Here is a 24,468-nt window from a genome sequence, read left to right as displayed (position 1 = left end):
TTTGGCATCCAAATTGGGGATCCTCCCAGTTTTGTCTCTGCTGTGGGTGACCCTGCCTACAATTCTCATGCCAAGTCCTGAAAATCCACACCATCCTTCCCCGCTTCTGTAGCTCCACAGAAGAATGAGGGAGCCAAACTGGGCCCCCAGTTGACCTCCACCACCACCACCACTGTGCTGAATTCTCTTCAATGCAAGATGTACAGTAAACCTAGCTAAATAATTGTGCATCTTCCATACCTCATTTATATGCTACTACATACAGAAATCTGTTAATAAATCAATGGTTCCACCCATCTCCGTTCCTTTTATCACAGGCTATAACACGTTCTAGATCAAAAAAAGTTAGAGCTCAATACAGCGGGTTGATATGGAGGGCGTAGCCTGAATGGCACGTGAGATGGCTGTGTAACCTTGGAGCTCCATCCCAACGGTCCCCCTTCAGCAATTCCGGATGACCAAATGCTTAATTTTTTTTAGACAGACTAAGGGGAATATTTGCAAAGACATTGCGCAACTGAAGCTGGCACTAAGCCACTTTGCAAGGCTTAACGCTGCCTTGTAAATAAGGTCCTTCTCGACGCAGTTTTCTGCGGCTAAGGAGAGTACAGTGGGTGTTGCTGTGGGCATTCCCATGCGCCACCCATTGCTTTTTGACACTGCCCCAGATTTAAAAGAATCTGTAAATATGAGGCAGTGCCAAAAACGTATGCCTCCCCATGGGAGGAGTAAGAGTGGCGCAATTTGAGAAATACTTTTATTTCTCCTAGTTTTTTGCTCTATGTGTGCTGCATTCTGGCGTCTGCTGTTCCTACCTCTCCCTTGAAGCAGAATACTTTTTGCCTTTAGGTATATCTTTCAATCATCATCTACCTGACTTGTAGAGTCTTTTCTCAGATGCAATAGTTTTTTTTCTTTCTATTACCTTTTTCAACCTGTTTGCATGTGTATTTTTACCTCTAGTGGTTTGATTCTCATTATTCCTCTTGTTTCTTCTTTTCACCATGTTATTGTAAGAATATATGTGTGTTTGTTTGATATTTTAATAGATTCAGGGAAATATCTTGGTGTGTTAAGGTATCCCAACTAAGAGGCAAAGGGTATCATCATATTTGTCCAGATTCTAGGCTGATATAGCTCTGTCACAAGAGACACATTTACATATTAGAGGCATTGCAACTTAACAATGTTGGGTTGGTCATGTTTTAGTGTCACCAGCCTTACAAAAAAATATAAATAGTACCTATGATTACGAAGGCAGATGGATTGTAGTAGACCTGTTGATTAATCAGATCCCTTTTCTGATTTTTAATGTATATGGACCTACAACAGTCAATAATTCTTTCTGGAATAACTTTAATAGGCAAATGTTAAATGTTGTAGTGATTTTAGGTGATTGCAACCAAGTAATGGATCTTAATTTAGATTAGAACTCTACTGTCAACTATATACCTAACAAAATGCATTCATTATTTTGCTTTGCAATTTCTCAAAAATCTCTGGTTGATTCATGGTGTTTATAACATAACATATTATGTGTATTTGTAAAGCGCACGTTCACCCCAACCAGAGTATCCTGGCGCTGAATAACAGATGTTTATGGTTACCCAACTCAATAGTACTCATTTTATTGACCTCAAATAGATGAAAAGCTGAGTGGACTCGCCGGGATTTGAGCTTGTGACTGAGGTCAAACACAGGCCCCTGCAGTGGATGCATTAGTCCACTGAGCCGCTCAACTTAAACTTAAACATTCTGTTCCCCCACTCATCATACACGGTCCAGAATTGATCACCTCTTCTGGGGGCCGCACTGATGAATTAAGAGGAGTGGACGGGCGTCCTCCATCACGGGCCATTTCCTTATGGGGGACCCAACCATTTATTAAGGAGCATGGGGGTGTGGACCCTCAAACATTATTCGGCCCAGGACCACATCCTCCAGGGCCCGATCAGATAATTAGGAGGCTCAGGGAGGGGGAGCCATGCGGCCCCCTCGCCCTTTAAAAAAAATGGCTCTGGTTGATGACGTCCCCAGGGCTTAATGAGGCTTGGGAGAGGGGCTACGTGGGCCCCCTCTACTTTAAAATACATAAGGCCCTGGGGGAATGGGTTCCCATGGCATAATGAGGCTCGGAGAGGGTGGCGTAAGGCCCCCTCCCCTATTTTATTGGTTTGGCCCTGGGGTATGGGATTCAAGGGGGCCGAAGAAGGCTTGGGGATGGAGGCTGCGTGGCTCCCTCCCATTTTTTATTGTATTTGGACTGGAGGGGGGTGGTGCCAGTGCCTAATAAAGTGCAGGGAGAGGGGCTACATTCCCACCTCCCCTGTTTAATTTTATTTGACCCGGGGATGTGATCTCTGAAGCCAATTAAAGATCATCCCCTTAATATATATGTTTTGACCACAGGGAGTTGGGTGCCCAGGGGGCGAAGGCCAACCCCACGCTGTGCTCGGCAAAAGCTGTGCTCAGTGTGGTGTTGCAGCCTCCTTCAGGTTTGGCCACAGGGCCTCGTGGAAGGCCAATTCCGGTCAAAGGCTGTGCGCAGCTTGAGGTTGGCTGCTTGTGGGATCAGAGCACAGCCTGGCTGCAACACAAACCCTACGGCGAAGACCATGCATGAGCAAAGGCCGTGCGTGGCATGGAGATTGCTGCCCCTGGGTGGTTGCCTTCGGGGATTCAGACGCAGGGTCTGGCACCACATGCAATGAAAGGCCATACGCTGTGTTGGATTGCCTGCCTGCGGTGGGCCGCAGACCAAGTTCTGTACCCTAACTCCCTGAATGTGTACAGCTGTGTGCCGCCTTGGGTTGACTGCCTGTGGGTCATTTATGGTAAAGCCCTGTGACCAACTCTCTGACACACATGGTAAAAACAATCAGTAATCTTATAGAGCAGGACTACTACCCCATGATGGTCTCAAGGTGCTAAGTGGGGGAGGGGGTCTGCAGTTCAGTCGAAGAGCCAGGTCTTGAGGTCCTTCCTGAATTGCAGCAGCAATGATGATTACCTGAAGTACAGAGACAGGGAGTTCCATGTCTTCGCAGCAAGGTAGGAGAAAAATCTTCCTCCAGCCTTTGTCTTATGGATCCATGGGATGGTGGAGAGTTGGGCAGAGCAGAAATGTCTGGTGGGACTATAGAAGGAGAGGCAGTGGTTGAGGTATGCAGGTCTGGCATTGTGGAGGGTTTTCTAGGCATGCATGAGGAGCTTGACAGTGATTCTTTTGTTGACAGGTAGCCAGTGTATGTATCCCAGGTGGCTGGTGGTGCGGTCGTGGTGTGTAATGTTCAGGATGAGTCTGGCAGGGGCGTTCTGGATGTTCTGCAGTTTTTTCTGGAGTTTCTGGGTGGTGCATGCGTAGAGTGTGTAGCCGTAGACAAGTCTGCTGCTGACAAGTGCAATGGTTACCGTTTTCCTGGACTTGGTGTGAATCCAGTTGAAGATTGTATGAAGCAGGCTGAGCATGTGGATGCAGGTGGATGAAACAGAATTGGTGTGGCAGAAAGAGGAGTCCAGGATGATGCTGGGGATTTGTGTGGTGTCTGTGGGTGTTGGGGTTTCTGAGCACTGCTGGCCACCAATAGTCATCCCAGGTGGAGGGGGAGGAGCCCAGAATGAGGACTTCGGTCTTGTCTGAGATGAGCTTGAGGCAGCTGTCCTTCATTCAGGTAGCGACTGCCTTCATCCTGTAGTGGAAGTTGCTCTTGGCTGCTGTGGGTTCGTCTGTCAGGGAGAGAATCAGCTGGGTGTCGTCTACACAGTAGATAATGTTGAGTCCTTGGCTTCTGAGGATAGCTGCAAGTGAGGGCATGTAGATGTTGAAGAGGGTAGGGCTCAGGGAGGATCCTTGAGGCACTCCACAGCTGATCTCTGTGGGTTCTGAGTTGAGTGGCAGAAGTCTGACTCTCAGCGTTCAGCCAATGAGGAAGGAGCCGAGGCCCAAGGCCTCGTACTGTGGGTAGTTGACTTTATGTGTGGTAATAAAATATTACATTGGGATAAAAAATTCCAAGAACTTTACTGAAAATGCCAAAGGTTAAAGTAATGTTATATTAAGGTGTGAAAAAATATGTTTTTGTTTGAAAAAAAGACATTAGAAATGTACTAATAAAACAAAGGTTAAACTGATATTATAGTTAGGTGAATGTTAGTGACAACATTAATGTTTTGAACCGAAAAAGAAAACACAGAAATTCACTTATTATAGTTAACAGAGCTAACTAGGACTTGCGACTTGCCAAGCACTGCTTATGACCTCACATATTACATCACTCCTGACATGACTTCATTTATGACATCACTGATGGCATCTCAAATGATATCACTGATGGCATCATATAAATAGTGTCCTAGTTTATTTTATAGTTTATATAATGGCGGGTAGCTACTATATTACTTCTCTACCTAATTGTGTAAAGCCTGTGTCCAGCTAATGGGTGTACGCATTGCAAAACACATCGGCACCAATGAATCATAGGGGTGTAGAGGTACTGAACACATTATAAATCTTTTTATGGAAGAGTAAGTCTAAGTGCGGGTGGCAATTGACAACTGGTGTTGAGCATATTCCACACACGTTTGTTGGTTCTGCAGAGATTTTTTCCAACAGGGCAAAGATTCTACATAGTAGTTACTAAGTATTGCAAGCAGCCTTGAGTTATTAGATAGAATTGTCTCAGCACAACAATGTCTACATAATATACTTACCTATGTACATGTGCTTGTTTTGCTTCAGAAGATGGGCTATTTGTAAAGTTTTCACCACAGTATGAAGGCTGTAGGTAGTATACGTTTTTTAGCATGTTTAGACCTTTGTTATTTTAAGTGAATAGTGTTTTTTTCTATGTACAAGTGTTATATAGAGCGTACACTGTTCTTAGTAGATAATTTTAATACTCTGTGGTGTGTTTCTCAGGAGAGTTTTCATTGTCTACAAACTGTGGTATGGAGTAAACTCTCTCTTTAGAGTAAACACTGTTTACAGAAGACACTTTTTTGCTCATATCTACTTAATTTCTCATAATACGTTCAGGGACTGGGAGGTTTAATACAGATAAAAGCTCCCCGTAGTAGGGCATTCATTTTGTAACAGACATTGAGTATCTTGAGGAACTTGGCTTTCTCTAAACAGTTGCATACATATTGAATACCATATGCAATAACAGTTTCCCATATATCTGTGGTTGATAGTTAATGTGAACTAGGCTACCTGTGAAGGGTATGGCATACGGTCAATGTTGCACATAACACATGCTTGCTACACCTAAGTGAGTGGTGCCTGTGATGGCATTAATGATGCTTCATATTATTCCGAGCTATTTTCTACTTACATTCGGGCCTCTAATGCCATACTAGTTTATAGTGTAATGTGTACAAAAGAAGCTTGGGTGATGTCATCAGTGAAAGTTAAAGTGATGTTATAGTTAAGTGAAAATTTCTGTGACAATGTAACATTTTAAACTGGAAAAAACACTGAAATTCACCAGGTAGTGTTATCTCTAGTAACTATAAATTGTGCTCTAAAGTAACTATAACTCGTGCCCCTGCCATGCACATTCTTTTCACTAATGATCTTATATCAAATGCAGCAGTGATGTAATCTATAATCTTATAGAACAGATAATGAGTGATGTAATTTGTGGGATAATTGGCTCTGCATGGCAAGGGGGCAAGTTACAGTTAACTTAGGGCACGAGTTCGTATTCCCCATGGGCAATTTGAATAGCTTAAAGGGGAAGGGGCATGTGGCCCATAGCTTAAAAGGCTTTTTTTTGGCAGCGATCCCACTGGAGCTTTTTGGGATTGTGGCTTTTTAAAAAGCATTAAAAAAAATTGCCCCGCAAGGGCTACCAAGGGCATGGTGTGCTCTACCCCTTATGTTTCTTTTTATTGTTTTAACTGTGGACAGTCCCCAAATCCTGCAATAGCTGCCTGCAAGTTCTCCTGGTTGCAGGCAGGCAATCAGAGCACTTACTCTCACAGGAGCATGTCTCCCGTGGCAGCCAATGGCCCAAGGGAAAAAAGCCCCCTGGGCCAGTCAGAACACTTTTTTTTTTTTAATGGGTTCGAGAATTTCTTGCAAGAGTCCTTAAACTAAAATGTCCAGATATTAACATATTTTTGTAGGGTAATATTTAAAAAACGTTTGGACACCAAATCACTAAAAGCAAGCTTTTGTGTTCAAGGTCTAACGTCCTACTCTTTGTGGTGTAATTCATTAGCAGTTTCTAATTAGAACTTCGACAGAGGCCTAGGCACATTGTTTGTGAATTGCATTGTATAGTAAGCTTCGTAGTACTACAAAACGTATTAAAAAATGCAGTAAGTATAACGTCCCATAGTGTTTTCATTATGCCAGACTTACATCCACATCCCTCACAGCACAGACATGATTTCTGCTCTGCACTGGGGAGGCGATGCATCTGAGAGTTGAGCATTCCTGTCACAAGATCGCAAACTGCTGGTAGGGTGGATGCAGTGTGGGTGTGCTCCTCGCCTGATTACCTGCATGGGCGCTGTGGCCTTGTTCATGCTGTTCTCTGTCCTACATGTAGAGAGTGTATACATGTGCTTACTGCAGAGAATAAAGAAGCAACATAAACAATTGGTGCCCAGGGGGTAATAAATAAAGGAGTCCCATGCAATAGCAATATATTGAATCAAAATGTTGATAGTTTAGGGATGAAAGCCCTCACTCGACGGGAGGTGGCATGCTTCACCAAAGGCCCCATCCTCACATTAATAGGAGTGCCCTATCCGTGTGGGCTACTACCCTGGGTGTTCAGGGGAGCTCTTTGTGGTGGAAAGAGGCACCACTGTGTGATTGTGGGGTCCCAGATCATCTGATGTGGGGGTAACCTTAATATAGTCTGGTTCAAGGAGAGTTGTTTTGGGACAGACAGATAGCACTTCCAGGAAGTTACCAGATCGGCTCCCTGCCATCTGCCTACAAGAGCAGAGGCAGCAGGGTCCATATAGATGACAGCCATGTTCTAAGGATGGGCTGCTAGGGTTTGTATTGAGGAAAAACTCTACACTTACCTTTACACAGTGGCGTAGTCAGTGTGTTATGGGACATGGTACAAGGAAGGAAATGTGCCCCCTATCTTCTGTTTGAATTGTAAACTACAGCAATAATCAGTGTTGAGAGGGCCCCTCTGGTGCCACTCCACCTGCTGCACCAATGGAAGCTATACCCCTGCCTTTATAGGCAACTTCATGAATTTTCAAATATTTACAGGCCTGTTCATTTCCTTCCACCATGAGACTAGAAATGAATCTGGTGCAGTATCTCTACAGAACCTATTGGCCAACAAGCATTTGCAAACAGGCACAGAGTACTGCTAATATACTGAGATCAAGCATTGTTTTTAAAAGCAAAATGCATTGGTTGGTTTATACAGGTGGAACTTGAACAATCTACACTTCTATTTCTAATTGCACAGTGTGTATGGTACTGGTGCAATTCTATCCACCCTTTTGCATATGCTGATCGGCGCCAAATGACGTTTATGTATTACTTCGATCAAACTTATTTTTTTCATTTCAAGTGATGCAAATGTTAAGAAAGCTGGTTATTTAACACACGAATGATAAGACATGTGCTTTTTCTGTAGAGGTTGAACTTAGCAGCTAAAAGCTGGTGTTAGGCAAATAAGGCAAATAACCTCCATTGTGACCTTTATTAGGCTAATACCGAGGATACCTTCATGCCATACTTAATTTCAGGTCACAAGAGATTCATACACGCACTAGACCATACTCGTTTTCTGAAGACTTGGACAGCAGGTAGGCAGGCTCATCCAATATTTGTGGGAATGCAAATTGAGCAGGATTATTTTGCTTGTTTCATGAGTATCAGTATAAAAAACAGTAAAAATCACTTGCGGGCTGTACTTGCATTAGATCATAACATTTTAGTTCTCAGATATTGGATTAAACTGTCTATAGGGAGACATGTTCTTCAATAAATAATATACTTTGGTGCGCTTTGGGTCAGCCCTGCTCATGACGAGATAGAGTTTCGCCTAGCTCAGTTGTCTGCTCCTGATTCAATGGCTTTCCTCCTGATTCTTGTGTTTGTCCCACATGGAGTATGCTGAACTAAATGTTCTGATTGGATGAGTTGTATCCTTTCACTGAATACTTGAGGGGACACTTTTATGTTGGTTTAAGCACTCTATCCTTGCTATGACCCTCCCCCACTGCCTGATACTTTCCACCTCCTGACCAGTTTCCCATTCATAGCCTGTTGTGTTTTATTTATTTTTTAAGTTTGATTTATTGCTTAGGAGGGGCTGCAAGCTGCAAAGTGCTGCACAGTTGTAAAGTCGTGGGCTCAAGGCCCACATAAATAAGTGAGACAAGGACCCATTAGTAGAGTACTGGAACTTATACATGATTCCCCAAACCACGCGTAGATTGTAGTCAGCAGCACATTGAAATCGAGAGGTTGTAGTTGTTCTTTTATGTATGTAAACATGGTCTCTCTGAATCCAGTGACCAAAGTAGAATTGACCTAAATGCCGGGTGCATCTGACTCGGATGGGGAATAACTTGGCAGCTGAGGGCTCTGAGCAGCCATTTTGTGCTCATGCACGAATCTTGGTAGAACGAGGCGCTCTGATACTCTCCGGCTCCTGCAAATGTTTGTGACTTTTGTCAGCATTCAAATTTCTCCATAATAATTGACTATCACTCTAGCTCCTCCCACTAATCTTTGACTATATATAGGCATTTGACCGTGTACAGTATCCTGCTGCCCTTTAGCTAGGTTCACACTACATATCTGCCACTCACATACACACACATGTTGTATCAGTGCTGCAACTGCGATGACCCTGGCACATAACCCAGGAGTAAAGGAAGGGCTTTTCTGTATCGGTGTAATTGTGTTAATAAGAAAGGAAGGGGCAGGACAGCGTGCAAGGGTCTGGGGCAGCTGCAGCCATGTTTAGGTAAAATGGAAATGTGTGCAGGGATTACAGAAATAAAAAGGCACTGGTAGTCACTGTAGTGAAGCTGCGTGGGGGATGAAGAAGGCCAGACTAGCTTTCCTTGCTGTTGATAACTGAATTTGGGACATGTATCCAGCCTTCCCATCTGATGGAATTCGGAGCCGCTGCAGAAAGGTGTCTCAAATCCCGGGCAAGATGAGCAGTTACTCTGGTCTCGCTCTTTTAGGGCCCCCTCCTAATTACAGGCTTCACACATGTGAAAAGTGGCTGAACATATTACCAACAGCAACAGGTTGAGAGGAATTAACAAACTGATTGGCAAAGTTGAGGCAATTTTAAAGCCAGACTCCTCTACCTCTATGTCATCTCCTGGATCTAGAGAAAAAGGAACACCCATAGCTAAAATATTTACTAAAAAGACTGCTCTCAAAATCTATCCTGGAGGATGGTCCTTTCCTAAATTATTTGCATTATGCTGAGATTTTCCCTTTCCATAAGAAGGGCTGACGAGAAGATCCCTGTAACTAGAGGCCTGTCATCCTGGTTGATGGGTTGCAGAATCTCTTCTGCCGTCACATTTTGTAGAAACTGACAGATTGGGCTGTTGAGAACAAAATTCTATCAGATCTCCAAGCAGAGTTCCACCAGACGACTAACCCAATAGACCAAATATTTTGCTCATGCACAATATTTTGGAAAATGTGGTATTGGAGAAGGGCCACGTGTATGTGGTCTTTTTTAACCTAAAGCTTTCGACTCAATCCCCAGGCACAAGTTCTGGGGTGTCTTAGGCCATATGAGGGTCCCAGATAATATTTTATCTGTTTTAATAAGATTCCATGAAATGAACAATGCCCGTGTTTGGTGCAGCAAAAAGGGTGAGCGGTCTACTTGTTTTAGAATTTAAAAGGGAGTCCGACAGGGCTGTTGGCCCCAATTCTCTTTATGCTATATATAAATGACCTACGGCAACGTCTAGATTTCTCTGGCAATGACTCTCCAAAAATAGGGGCTTTTAAAATCCTGCCGCTATTGTTCTCAGATGACATGCTTCTTATCTCGAAAACCCCTGCTGCTTTGCAGGCCTAAGTGGATCATTTTCGAATTTTTTGCTCTGAGAGTGGGTTAGAACTAAACATTCAGGGCCCGATTCACAGAATGAACTTAAGACTCAATCGTAAACTTACTACTATTTTGGTATTCACAGAATGCACTTACTACTTTTGGCATTCACAGAATGAACTTACTACTTTTGGTATTCACAGAAGTTAGGATTTTGTCTTAAATTGTATTTAAGACAAACTTAAGACAAAATCCTAACTTCTGTGAATACCAAAAGTAGTAATTTCATTCTGTGAATACCAAAAGTAGTAAGTGCATTCTGTGAATGTCTAAAGTAGTAAGTGCATTCTGTGAATACCAAAATAGTAGTAAGTTTAGGATTGAGTCTTAAATTCATTCTGTGAATCTGACCCTAAGACTACATTCATGTCTTTAACCCTTACATTCCTGCAAAGAGCTCCATTAAAGCATAGAATGAATTACTAGAACAAGTTCAAGATTTTGACTATCTAGGAGTTAGTTTGACTAATATATTCACATGGCTGTTGCAAATCAACCGGAGCGCACTAAAGTTATGGCACAAATCTAGGGCTGTTACAAAGTTAGTCAAGAATACCAATACTAACATCCTCTCTCCAGCAGTAGAAATATATAAATGTTAAAGCCAGGAGGTTGGCCTAATATGGCTCAAAGCTATAGGGGGCGTGTAAAGGAAAAGAGGCTTGTAACGGTTGAAAACAAGTTTATTAGGTCTCTAATAAATCTTCCACAGAGTGCTCCTCACCTGCCCCAGCTACTTGATGTAAGTTTGTATCTGATTTCCTCAATAATTAAATTAAGACTTCCACTGTACTGTGGTCTATTGATAGTTTAGCCCTCTATAGGTTACCACTAACGGCCAATTTGCACTTGAATGACCATTTGAAAATCCCCTGGCTAGCTTATATTAAAAGTATGTTCTACAGCCTGGATCTTGCCATTCTCTGGGAATCTCCCGCTGACACTAGTCTTGTGCCAAACTCAACGATTAAGAAGAAATTAAAGGTGTGTCTAATGTGAAGAGTGATTACATAGATGTAAACCAGGCAGCTTGACGGATAGATTTTTAGACCATAAAGTTATTCCTTTTTATTAGCCTTTTCTTGATAAGATTACATGTCCCCTAGCCAAAAAGTGGTGTACCAAATTTAGATATAGAATTCTTCCTAGAAATAGCTTTTGCATTTGTTGGAGAGAGAAATATTGAACTTTCATTTAATGTCAGTCGTGCAAATCTGAGATTGAAACCTTGTACCGTCTTTTTTTTCTGTAACTTCTACTAAATTCTTTGTAAGACGTGGACCAAACCTGTTTATCATCTTTTGGGAATCAGACAATATGAAATTGCACTGAGAATTTTAAGAACTGATACTAAGCAATTGTCAGCAGTGTTACTAATTTTTTATTTTCTGCAAGGTTTATAAGCAAGAAATATATAGATTCTGATGTTGACAATATTTTTAATGTTCATTGACGCTTGGTATTGGATTTTTATCCTTGTTTTATAAATAGGGCTCCCGGTTTTATGGTATTTATTTTGGGGACATTTTCGTCTGTATTTATCCCTATTTATGTTTTGCAAATTTTACCTGTATTTATCCATATTTATTTTGATCTTTGTGAAAAACATAAAGCTGAAGGTACTATATTTCCACATTTATTTAACTGATAAATATGCATTATTTATAAATTACCATATTATTAGCATTTTATAATCTTTGATGTGCTATACTTATATGTAAAATATATGTCATATAAATCACTTTTAACTATCAATATTATTACTATCATTGTATTTATTCATAGCATCTTGGCTTTTATGCAATTTACTTCAGGCTTATTGAATGAATGAATGACCAAGATTTATAAAGCACACCAGGCCCGTAGGCCAAATCCCATTAGCTGGATTCATTTACAAGCTGAATTTCTGTTTGCCTGAACTTTTGTTGTATCCAATGTTGCCTAGCATGTGATTATTTTATCATTTGTTATCTATATATGATTTATGGATTTTGAATACGAAATAAACACATTTTTGGAATAAGTAGGAGTAAGTAAGAATTATAGTAGGAGTGAGTAGATCAGGTAGAAATAAAAGTAGGTGTACCTGTGCCCACTGAACTGGAATAGGTTCAAAGATCCCCAATAACCTCCCAGTCATTTAGTAACACTGTTGCTGGAAGACTCAGTCAACTCAACGGGTTCAAAAACACACCTTTGTTGAGAACCAAAGGCAATTTCCATGTGTTATACTCCAGCTAGATGACGCAAGCCATCTCCACTAGAAAAGAAAAAGGTCCTGAAGCCTTAGGTTTAAACAGGGTTTGTGCAAAGATGAGAATTGCATTGTATTGTATATGCTTTATTTCGATAACTTGTGTCATGAAAGCTTCAAGAAACATTTAAGAAAAAATAGAAAAAAGTGCTAATTAACATATATTACAGCGAAATAGCCCAAAAAGTGTACACAGACAGTCCATAAAAGTGCACTATTGCACCACAATAAATAGTACAGTTGTCGAAATCTACACAATAAAAGCTATTAAAAATTCATTAATAAAAGCATAGGAGGTTTGCATTCAAAACAGTTAAAAGGTGCGAGCATAACAATCCTTCCTGGCATGGGCCTCATAATAAGCCCAATGTGGAACCCCCAATACGGGGAACATCCTTTACAACGCAACTTTTACCCCGCACTACCATTACAACGCAACCATTGCAACGCACGTCATTACAACGACTTGCGCTGGAGGGCGCTGTAGGATAGGGAATAGCTTAATTTTCTATCCAACACCTTCCCTACTATCCACGGGGACTGGAGTTGGAATAGAAAATTAAACTATTCCACTATCCAGCGCCCCCCAACGCAAGTCATTGTAACGACTTGCGTTGTAAAAACTGCGTTGTAATGGCATGCGTGGTAAAAGCATGCGTTGTGATGTCATACAAACCCCAATACATGCCCAATAATAAGCAAGTTAAGCTCTCTTTCAGGTGACAGCAGAGGTAATCTAATATAAAGTGCCAGTGCATAAAATGTGGTCTTAATGGAGGATTAAACACCATCAAGTGCTAGAAAAATGTCTTCAAGACTTCTGGGGTACAATGTTAGGCCATTCCTGGCAGAGCTTTTCGCCTAATTAGCCAGGCATGGCTGAGGAACTTGGCCACACCACACATAAAAAGAGCTCTTAGGTCAGACCTAAGAATGCACAGAGCAACCCGATGGTCCTGCGTGCCCAGTTGTCGGCAGATTAGTTTTAGCCATTTGGACCTTGGTGCATTGTACACCGGACAAACAAACATAACATGAGCAACACACTCCGACGGGGCTCTGCAGCAGAGACAATCTTCTAATGTCTGTTTGGATGGGTGCCATTTTGCAGTTAATGCACAGACAGGGGGCGTGCCGAACCTAAAATGAATGTACAACATCCTGTCCCTCGGGACATGAATTATAGCTAAATAGGGCTCAAGGCGTCTAGTCAGCTAATGTAGATAGAATTACAAGTTGTGGTTAAATCATCACACCCTCATTTCCCCCCACCACACCCCCGGTACAATTTGCGAGCTAAAACCTGGCTAAACTTATTGCATTTATATAATGCTGACTACCCCTGATGAGGCATTGAAGCGCTTATGCTGCTCCAAACTCAAAGGATTAGTGGTGGATTGGTATTGGTGGAAAAAGGCTTGGTAAAAAGGCAAAACATACAGACTTTGGCATTGTAAGTATTGAATTTGCATGTTGTGCAAAGTTATCATTTTCGTGAAAAGACTATATGCATTTTTAGCATGTAAAGGCAGAGATACTTGTTATTTTACCAAAAATATATGAGGTCTCTGTTGGCGGAGCATGGAGTTTTTGTTCAACTTTGTGGATTTCTGTGGAGTTCTGCATAGCAGTACTCCGCCAACTACGCCCACCCTTACTTAACAGATGCACATAGCTCAGCCCAAGAGCAATTTCATTTACGGTGGCGTCATCTCACATGATTGCTACACAAAAAGCCTGAAATGATGCCACTACATCACATCGTGGAAATTGAGACTTCGACCGCGTAAAAATCGCATTGTAGGAGCAGGAAATACTCATACAAAACCGAACACGAGCGGCAGTGATTCGCATTACATGCTGTTTTATTTACACAATTTTTTTTAGCTGGAAATGCGTTTGCATAAATAATCATGGTAATTTCGCATGATTTTTTTCCGGCATTTGGAGACATTTCTGCAAAGGCCTAATTATAGCTCCATTTCAGTACATAGAAGAACACATTTCTTATCCTCTAGAGATTGTTACAACCAGTAGAGACAAATTTTAAAATTATCAGACAAAGTTAGAAACTCATAAATTGAATGCATATATGAATAAATAATTACATTTAAACAATGTCTAACAGTGAAGCATGACAACCTCGTCTTTTGAGGTTTTTTTTGGAATTACTAAAGTCATGCACGTTTTGATTAAAACAAAAAAATTAAGCAATACCTTGCAAGGAATGGATTGCTTGATGCTGAATGGTATTCCGTAAAGTGGCCCCCTCTCGGCCTTTGATTTAAGTTCCCGAACCTGAGACTCGCATTCCTGTAGAAAATCTGTCAAACAGTTCACTTCCTTGTTCACCTCCAAGGCCTGAAATAAAGGTTAACAAGCATTAGGAATGCATTAGGGCTCGCGTTTGTTTTAAGTTAGAGATAATGGCATTGTAAATGGCAATGTGTTTTAGGCACTCTGCACTACCACTCTGCACTCTGCACTACCAATCTGCACTCTGCACTCTCAATCTGCACTCTGCACTACCAATCTGCACTCTGCACTCTCAATCTGCACTCTGCACTCTCAATCTGCACTCTGCACTACCACTCTGCACTACCACTCTGCACTACCACTCTGCACTACCACTCTGCACTCTGCACTACCACTCTGCACTACCACTCTGCACTCTGCACTACCACTCTGCACTCTGCACTACCACTCGCACTCTCAATCTGCACTCTCACTCTGCACTCTGCACTACCACTCTGCACTCTGCACTACCACTCTGCACTCTGCACTACCACTCTGCACTCTGCACTACCACTCTGCACTCTGCACTACCACTCTGCACTACCACTCTGCACTACCACTCTGCACTCTGCACTACCACTCTGCACTACCACTCTGCCCTCTGCACTACCACTCTGCACTGCCACTCTGCACTACCACTCTGCACTCTGCACTACCACTCTGCACTGCCACTCTGCACTGCCACTCTGCACTACCACTCTGCACTACCACTCTGCACTCTGCACTACCACTCTGCACTACCACTCTGCACTACCACTCTGCACTACCACTCTGCACTACCACTCTGCACTCTGCACTCTCAAACTTCACTCTGCACTACCACTCTGCACTACCACTCTGCACTACCACTCTGCACTACCACTCTGCACTACCATCCTGCACTCTGCACTACCACTCTGCACTCTGCACTACCACTCTGCACTACCAATCTGCACTCTGCACTACCAATCTGCACTCTGCACTACCAAACTGCACTCTGCACTCTGCACTACCACTCGCACTACCACTCTGCACTACCACTCTGCACTACCACTCTGCACTACCACTCTGCACTACCACTCTGCACTACCACTCTGCACTCTGCACTACCAATCTGCACTCTGCACTACCACTCTGCACTCTGCACTACCACTCTGCACTCTGCACTACCACTCTGCACTCTGCACTACCACTCTGCACTCTGCACTACCACTCTGCACTACCAATCTGCACTCTCAATCTGCACTACCACTACCACTCGCACTCTCAAACTGCACTCTCACTCTGCACTACCACTCTGCACTCTGCACTACCACTCTGCACTCTGCACTACCACTCTGCACTACCACTCTGCACTACCACTCTGCACTACCACTCTGCAGTCTGCACTACCACTCTGCACTACCACTCTGCACTCTGCACTACCACTCTGCACTCTGCACTACCACTCTGCACTCTGCACTACCACTCTGCACTACCACTCTGCACTCTGCACTACCACTCTGCACTCTGCACTACCACTCTGCACTACCACTCTGCACTCTGCACTACCAATCTGCACTACCACTCTGCACTCTGCACTACCACTCTGCACTACCACTCTGCACTACCGCTCTGCACTACCACTCTGCACTCTGCACTACCACTCTGCACTACCAAACTGCACTACCACTCTGCACTACCAAACTGCACTACCACTCTGCACTACCACTCTGCACTACCACTCTGCACTACCACTCTGCACTACCACTCTGCACTACCACTCTGCACTCTGCACTACCAATCTGCACTCGCCAACAGACACGGCGGACTCGTGGAAAATTAAGGAAGTGACCTAGAGGGTGAGGATGGGATACTCCGCTACCATCGAGTTCGTAGAAGAACAAGATTACATACGAAAAACAAGCAGCACAGAAAGCATCACTTTCGCGATCGCAATTGTTTAAACAAGCAGCACAGAAAGCATCACTTTTGCGATCGCAATTGTTTAAACAAGCAGCACAGAAAGAGATCACTTTCGCGATCGCAATTGTTTAAAAAAACCAGATCTGATGCATGTGATTCTCTACATTGCTGGCCGGCTGTTTATGCGCGCACACAGAGCTGAAGGGGAAAAAAACACAGCAGTGCACACGCTCCCAGCACCATCTGCCTTCAATTACCGGCACCTCGGACAGCTGGTAATTGAGGATTTATGTATTCTTCTGTGCGTGTCCGAACACTTTATGCAGGAAGTGGACATTGACAAATTCCTAAGTCCTATGGCGTGCTGCCTTACTTAAACACAGCCTTGCCTGGACCAATTACCATGCACATGGCAAAATACCACACGCAAAAAACGCGCGCTTTCTGGAATGTGGCAGCCCGGACCCCTTTCAGAATTCTTTTTTTTTCTAATACATAAGAGCTCAGAAACTCCGCCCCCACTTCGTGGTGACGTAGGACCAAGCCCTTAAAAGGGGGGACATTTATTAGAAACACAAAACTGTTGTTCAGCCGCCTTGAGCGGCCATCATTCTACAGATCTTTTCAGTCCCAGAAACCTCCCAGCCTCATTAGAGCAAGGACCACCAGACACCAGCTGTAACTGGATAATACACCAGAAGTCAATGAGAAATAACCATATTCAGTTGTAATCACCATCTTTAACCCTTGGTGTGGGGATGGAGTACAGATTTGAGACTCACCGCTGCCTCTGCTGGAGAGGCAAAGTGGAACACCACATAACTTGGTCTGACCTTTCTTTCTGCCCCAGATTGTGCAAGGTGCTCCAAACTCCTCCTTGTGAATCAGCTGCACGGGGGCTGGCCTAGGCACGGCACCCAACAGTGTTCCTCACCTACTGCACTCGCACAGCAGAGAAGGGTGTGGAAGCTATCAATTATCGGGGATCGAGCCTGTAACCCTGGTGCACAGCACAAGAGCGTTGAAGCGATTACATACAAGGGACCAAGCCGGGCACAACGGTGCACATTGCAACAGCTGCAGCCATTACATTCAAGGCATCCAGCCTACTGCACTGGCAGAAACTGCAACACAGTGCAGCACACCATTAAATACAAGGGGATCCAGCCTAGTGCACTGCAGCAGTGTGTGGGACACCATCAACTACAGGGGATCCATCTTGCATTAATTACAGGGGGATCCAGCTTGCTACACTGGCCCACACTGCAGCAGAGTGTGGGACACAATCAAAAACAAGGAGATCCCGCCTAGTACACTGACAGCGACTGCAACACAGTGCAGCGCACCATTAAATGCAAGGGGGTCTAGCCTAGTGCACTGCAGCAGTGTCTGGGACGCCCTTAACTACAAGGGGATCCTTCCTACAATAATTACAGGGGGATCCATCCTAGTACACTGCAGCAGTGTGTGGGACGCCATCAACTACAGGGGATCTATATTGCATTAATGACAGGGGGGTCGAGCTTGCTACACTGGTAAACACTGCAGCAGAGTATGGGAGATGTCATTAAATGCAGGCTATCCAGCCTACTACACAGTGCAGTAGTTTTGCAAGTTATTAAAATATAGGATGGCCCAGCCTACTATACGGGCACACTGCACAACAGAGTGTTGTAGCCATTTCATACAGGAGGAACCCACCCACCACAAAGAGTGTGACACACTATTAAATAGAGGGGGGAAGCAGCTTACTGCACTGGCACAAACTGCAACACAGTGCCGTGCTTCATTTATTACAAGAGGGTCCAGCCTATTACAAGGGTGCACAGTGCTAGAGTGTGTTGATTACAAAAGCAAACAGCTTCCTGCACTGGCGCAAAATGAAGCAGGTTGCAGGGCGCCATTAATTACAAGGGTTTCCAGCCTCATATACTGGTTCACAGCTGCACAGCACAGCATGATAGTTTATTCTGCCACAATCTCTTTGTCTGCTGGAGGGAACACTGAGCTTTTTAGTTTGATTAGGGGACCCCAAGGAAAGGGTGCAGTCTCTCGGGTTACCTTTCAAATACTTCATGCAAGCAACTACAGATGAAGAACCAGCTTACCTGACTCCATCTGCACTGATTGGTCTGCTGTGGGGCCGTGCACGACATCAGTAGTCCCCCATTATTGAGAGTGGAGTGTTTATAGCACCTTCCTTGCCCCACCCAATTGCAGAATGTCAGAGGGTCTCGAACAGGGCTTAAATCCTTGGTGGCAGGTGTTGTACCATTCCAGAGCACATTTCAAATCAAATCAGGATTTATAAAGCGTGGCTAATCATCCGGAAGGGTGTCCAGGTGCTCAGAGCTTTGCAGCTTCAGGAGGGTTCAGTTGAACAACTAGGTCCTGAGTCTCTTCCTGAATTCCAAAAGATAGGGTGTGGTCCAGTGGTGGAGGGGAAGGCCATTCCAGGACTTCGCAGTGAGGTAGGAGAAGGAGCATCCTCCACTGCTGGTTCAGTGGATGCAGGAGTATGAATAAGGGAGAGGGAGGCAGAGTGAAAGTTACTGGAGGGTTGGTGGAAGTACAAGCAGTGCTTGATGTTTGCTGGTCCTTTATTGTGAAAGGCTTTGTAGGTGTAGGTCAGCATCTTTTATTGACATCTTTTCTGAATGAGGAGTCAGTGCAGCTTATTGAGGAGGGGGGTGATGTGGACCCATTTGGGGAGGTCAAGGATGAGCCTGGTCTTTGAGTTCTGTATGGTCTGCAGTCGCTTCTTGAGGTGAGTGGTGATTCCTACGTAGGGTGTGCTACCATAGTCCAGGCGACGGGTAACTAGGGAATAAATGACAGATTGTCTGGTGCAGTCTGGGAGCCATTTGACAATCTTATGAAGCATGCAAAGAGTGTGGAAGCAGGCTGAGGAGTCTGTGTTGTTCTGCTTTTTCATGGTGTACTTGTTCTCTAGGATGATGTTGAGGTTATGTGTGTGGTCTGTTCGAGTGGGTGAAGGTCCTAGTTTGTAGGGCCACTAGGAGTCGTTCCATGAGGAGGTGTTGTTTCCGAAGATCAGTACTTTGTTTGTGTTGAGTTTGAGGAAGTTATGCCTGCTATAATATTCTTTGTATAGCTGCTTCTATCTATATAGATGTTTTTTGTTTGGTGATGTAACGTATTTTCTGTTTTGGACCTTGGTCTTCAAAGGGGCGGAGGGGGGGGAGGGGGAGGGGTGGGGGGGAATGTAATGTAATAATTATGAAAACCTGAATAAAAATTTAAAAAAAAAAAGAGTTTGAGGAAGTTGTTTCACATCCAGTTGGGTACAATGGCCATGCACAAGTGGAATTTGGGAATAGTGGTGGACGGGTCTTCAGAATGAGAGAGGATGAGCGGAGAATCGTCTGCATAGGCTGGGTGTGTAGATTTAGTCGAAGAGCCCGGTCTTGAGATCCTTCCTCAATTGGGTTAGCAACGGGGATTGCCTGAGGTGGATGGGCATAATGTTCCAGGTCTTGGAGATGAGGTAGGAGCAGGATCTTCCTCCTGTTCTGGTCTTGTGAATCTGTGGGACGGGGGCCAAGGCAAAATGGGTGGAGCAAAGCTGTCTGGCAGGTACATGGAATGCGAGGCAGTTGTTCAAATATGATGGTCATGCGTGGTGGAGAGCTTTGTAGGCATGTGTGAGGAGCTTGAGTGTGATTCTCTGGTTGACTTAGAGCCAGTAGAGTTGTCGGAGGTGTTGTGTTACGTGGCTGCAGTGGGGGAGGTTGAGGACTAGTCTGGCTGTGGCATTCTGTACGTTCTGAAGTTTAATGAGCTGTTTTCTGGGTGACGTGGGCATAGAGTGCATTGCCATAGTCGAGTCTACTGGTGAGGAGTGCGTGGGTGACCGTCTTTCTGGATTCTGTTGGGATCCATCTGAAAGTCTTTTGAAGCAGGTGGAGCGTGTGGAAGCAGGATGAGGCAACGGCGTTGATCTGGCGGTTCACTGTGAGCTAGGAGTCCAGTATGATGCTGAGGTTACGTGCATGGTCCATGAGGGTGGGAGTGGTTCCCAGTGCAACATGAGACCACAAGTTGTCCCAGGGGTGTGTCCGAGGAGGAGTACTTTCAGTCTTGTCCGAGTTGAGCTTGAAGCAGCTCTCTTTCATCCAGGTGTCAACGGCTTTCATCCCGCTGTGAAAGTTGATTCTGGCGGCTTTGGGTACGTTGGTGAAGGAGAGGTTCAGCTGGGTGTCATTGTCATAGAAGACTATGTTGAGTTTGTGGTTTCTGATGATGGCCGCGAGGAGTGTCATGTAGATGTTGAAGAGGGTGAAGCTCAGGGAGGAGCCCAGGCGCACCCCACAGCTGATCTCTCAAGGTTCTGAGAGGAACAAAGGCAGTCTGACTCGCTGTGTTTGGTAGGTAAAGAAGGAGTGGATCTAGTCCATGGTCTTGTCGCGAATGCTGGCGTTGTTGAGTCTCGTGATTATGATGCGGTGGAAAGGTATCGAAGACAGTCAAAAGGTCAAGCAGGATGAGGGCTGCAGTTTTGCCCTGGTCGAGGAGGGAGTGGATGCCGTTGGTGCCAGCGAGGAGGGCAGGCTCGGTGATGTGGTTACTTCAGACGCTGGATTGACAGATTTCCAGGAAATGGTTCTCTTCGATGAACTTGGAGAGTTGGGCGTTGATGGCCTTCTTGATGACCTTGGCTGGGAAGGGGAGGAGGGAGATGGGTCTGTCGGGTGCCATCAGTGTTACATCCCTGAAACCACAGTGTTGTAAAAAATCAATGCTCTACATGAAGGACAGGTGTAGAAAATGAGACACCTCCGATTAGCAGAAGGATGGTGGGGTAGTAGTATCCATGTCAGTGATTTAGGTCCTATTTCGTTTTTAAATGTTTTATTTACTCTTGCATTCTGTAAAAACTGTTTGCTATTTCAAATATCTGTTTTTTTTCTTCAATTTAGCATATGTCTTTTATGCCTCATCATCTTAAACTTCTGACAATAATTGACATAGCCAATTGTCCTAGCTATCTTTAGATGTATGCCCATTGTTGAGTTCTTTATCAGGATACAACAACAGAAAGCTCATAGTGGCACCAAAATACTGGTTGGGTGGCACACTACAGGAATCCCAGAAATCTAGTTTACATGTTTAACCACACCCTTAATGATGCAAGTCACATCTTCTTTACAAACCCCTCCCCCACGTGTGTCATTTTGTGTCAGACAACATATGACATACTGCAGGCTTCCCTTTCACACTCTGGACTCCATGACGACTGTCACTTGGTTGAAAAATTCACTCACTTTTGCAGTAGGAGTAGGGAAAACTAAAGAGCAATTTCAATTGGCAAAAAGAAGCAGCAATTTGTCAAACAAAATTGCCTGATATTTGACCTCTGTCTTTGAACACACAGCAAATCTTTCAAGATAAAAAAATGAAAGGCCTCTTAATTGATCATTGTCCTTTTAAACTCCTACAAGGCTATTCTGGGAAAGCTGCAGCACCCCCCGCACCCCTTGTTCCAGTGACTGTGAAGGTGTGCATGTTTCCCCCCCCTATAACTTAAGGTCCCTGATGTAACTCCCACGGGAGAATACAATCCCAGACCGAAAACAGGCTCAGGGTGATTGTGACGGAATGTCATCATGGCATACATTTTCCAGACAGAGTGTCCTCTATAGAATGTATTTTAGAACATTTGTTGCTTACCAAAATGTATTTGTGCATGCGCAAAACATACTTCAATCCCATGTTGCATAAACATATCCGCTAAGAAAAATTAGTGTTCAGACCCCGAAAGCCTATTCACCTTAAAACAGGTTTTGGAGATGTTTTCTTTGTTTTTTTTTTTTTAACAGACGCAATAATTTCATTGAATATTTCCATCTCAAAGTTTGCAATTGTTTTTCGAAAAAATAAGTCTTATTTAAAAGGACTGCTCTGGCTTGGATTCCGTGCTTTAAAGAGGAAATTCAAGAAAGCACGTGAAATGTATTTTCCTAATGAAATATGTGTGACGCTATATAAATATTTGAATTGAGATAAAACACAGTTATACTTTTACATAACGAAAAAAAATCCGAATTTTGTTTAGCAAAATAATAAGACTAGATAAGGCAAGATAAATAAATCATTAAGGCAAGCACATATTTTTTTTAAGTACAATTACAACCTACCCAGGTTTTATCTAGTCACAAGAGTCTCTCGCACGAAACAAAACCCAAAAAATTTCATAAGATCATGTCTTCTGGTTTCTTTGAAAACAACTCTCTCGTGCAAAACGTAAAAGATAAATTATATTTTTTATTCCACAATAAACAATACAGTATAGGCCATGTGAGTGCCAATAAATGTATCTCACCTTTCCCATGTAGGTATAGAGGACACTCTCTGGGGAGAGGGATCCATCCTGCAGTTTACCAGCCAGGTCCACCATGGACAGGGAAAGGATGTTATTGGGCTGCGCAAGAGAATTCTGGAAGAAGTATGAAAAACATATTTATTGCTGCTCTCCTAGTAATAGTGTGCCAAGGTAACTCATATCAGCAGGTTATCTTTAACCTGCTTAGATATCTCAGTATTCTGAATCAATCAGTAGTCTTTCTTAAAAATTCATTAATTATACTGAGAGAGCGCAAATCAAGAAAAATATAGAAGTACACCATATTTACAAGCACGTTGTATTAGTTTAGTAAACATTATATAAGAGTGTCAAAGCTATAGAGTGAAAATACATAATAGTGTTTAATTAAAATAGAATACTTATATCAAGTGTGAAAAGCTAATGTAGATGTTTGTAGTGATGTTGGAATGATGTTGAAATCCCATGTTATGTGGCGGTGGTAGGGGAAAATGTAATTCTGCTAAACGTAGAAATGTGTAGGCCACATGGCAGTTCACATAGAGTACAAGATGCTGTTTCACTCTTACACGATGGTGGATTTCAATATTATTGTAATTCAAAGTATTATTGATTCTAGAACTGAATATGTTTTATAGACGTTTCATATAATCATTGTGTGTAATAAGTTAGAATACTGTTTATAAGAAATTAAATGTTTTACAGAGTGCACAGGCCCGTTCATGTAATTCTAGATTGGCCTGAATAGACAAAGTCATTTCGTTTGATCTGTATGTGCTCGTTAGAGAAAGGTCGTGCTAGGCACAATTTGTGGAGCTTGTTCGAATGGTTTACGACTTAAAGATATGGTGGAGGCCGGAATTTGGGGCCCACAGTACAAGTGTCTGTTTGCAGGTGCGAGGAGGTTTTAATCAAGAGAGTGATGAATAGACTTTTGTTCAAGAGAGCCAGGCACAGGCCTGGAGGAGTCTTCAGGAATTTCCTGGGGGTACCGTCTTGCCGGAGAGGAGCCTGGGAAGCAAGGTCAACGCTAACGATGGGCCCAGAGGAGTACCAGCATGGAACATACCAGAACCAACACCACGTGAGGGGCATCTCTAAGGGGTGTCTCCAAAGGGCGTTTCTATTGTAAATGTGATTTTGTATTAGGGACAGCACCCCTGGGTGGAGTTAAGGCAGATGATCTGAGGAACCTAAGAGAGCGGATGGGTAGGCAGATAGGGAACTGCGAAACATGGTTTTCAACAGAGACTAAGGGAAGTGTGTGATCTTCTTTGGGAGTCACCACTGCTGACACCTTTTTAGGTTAAGATCTTGCTAAGTAGGGATGACACTTAGTCTAGTGTAGGGACAGTCTAATCTGATTTTTTTTCCTTTCTGTAAATGACCTATAAGCCACAGCGTGTGTCTATTCTTGCAACTTTGATGATTTTTGAATTGGTTTTGGTAATATTCTTCTGCCGACTAAGAGCATTTAGAAAATTCATGTTTGTATTGATACCCGTATATCTTTTGAACCTTATATTGAGATGTTTGTATCTCCAGTTAAGTTTGGCTTTGTAATAAACTTTTAACTCTTTAAGCTTAAGTGGATTCTTTGGAGTGGAGTA

At 43.4% G+C, this 24,468-nt stretch overlaps 1 protein-coding gene across 1 annotated transcript in view; it reads right to left on the bottom strand.

Annotated features, from left to right (window-relative positions):
• The window catches only part of LOC144800360 (vitamin D3 hydroxylase-associated protein-like), a 352,351-nt gene that overhangs the window by 215,313 nt on the left and 112,570 nt on the right, over positions 1-24,468 (bottom strand). Inside the window, exons 2-3 of the mRNA XM_078671675.1 lie at positions 22,859-22,972; positions 14,554-14,697 (exon numbers count right to left, since the gene is read on the bottom strand). Of these exons, the coding sequence (XP_078527801.1) occupies positions 14,554-14,697; positions 22,859-22,972 (258 nt within the window). The remainder of the gene's footprint in view (positions 1-14,553; positions 14,698-22,858; positions 22,973-24,468) is intronic.

Source organism: Lissotriton helveticus, chromosome 1_2 (assembly GCF_964261635.1).
Source record: "Lissotriton helveticus chromosome 1_2, aLisHel1.1, whole genome shotgun sequence".
Taxonomy (NCBI): Eukaryota; Metazoa; Chordata; class Amphibia; order Caudata; family Salamandridae; genus Lissotriton; species Lissotriton helveticus.
This window is presented reverse-complemented; position numbering and strand designations above follow the sequence as displayed.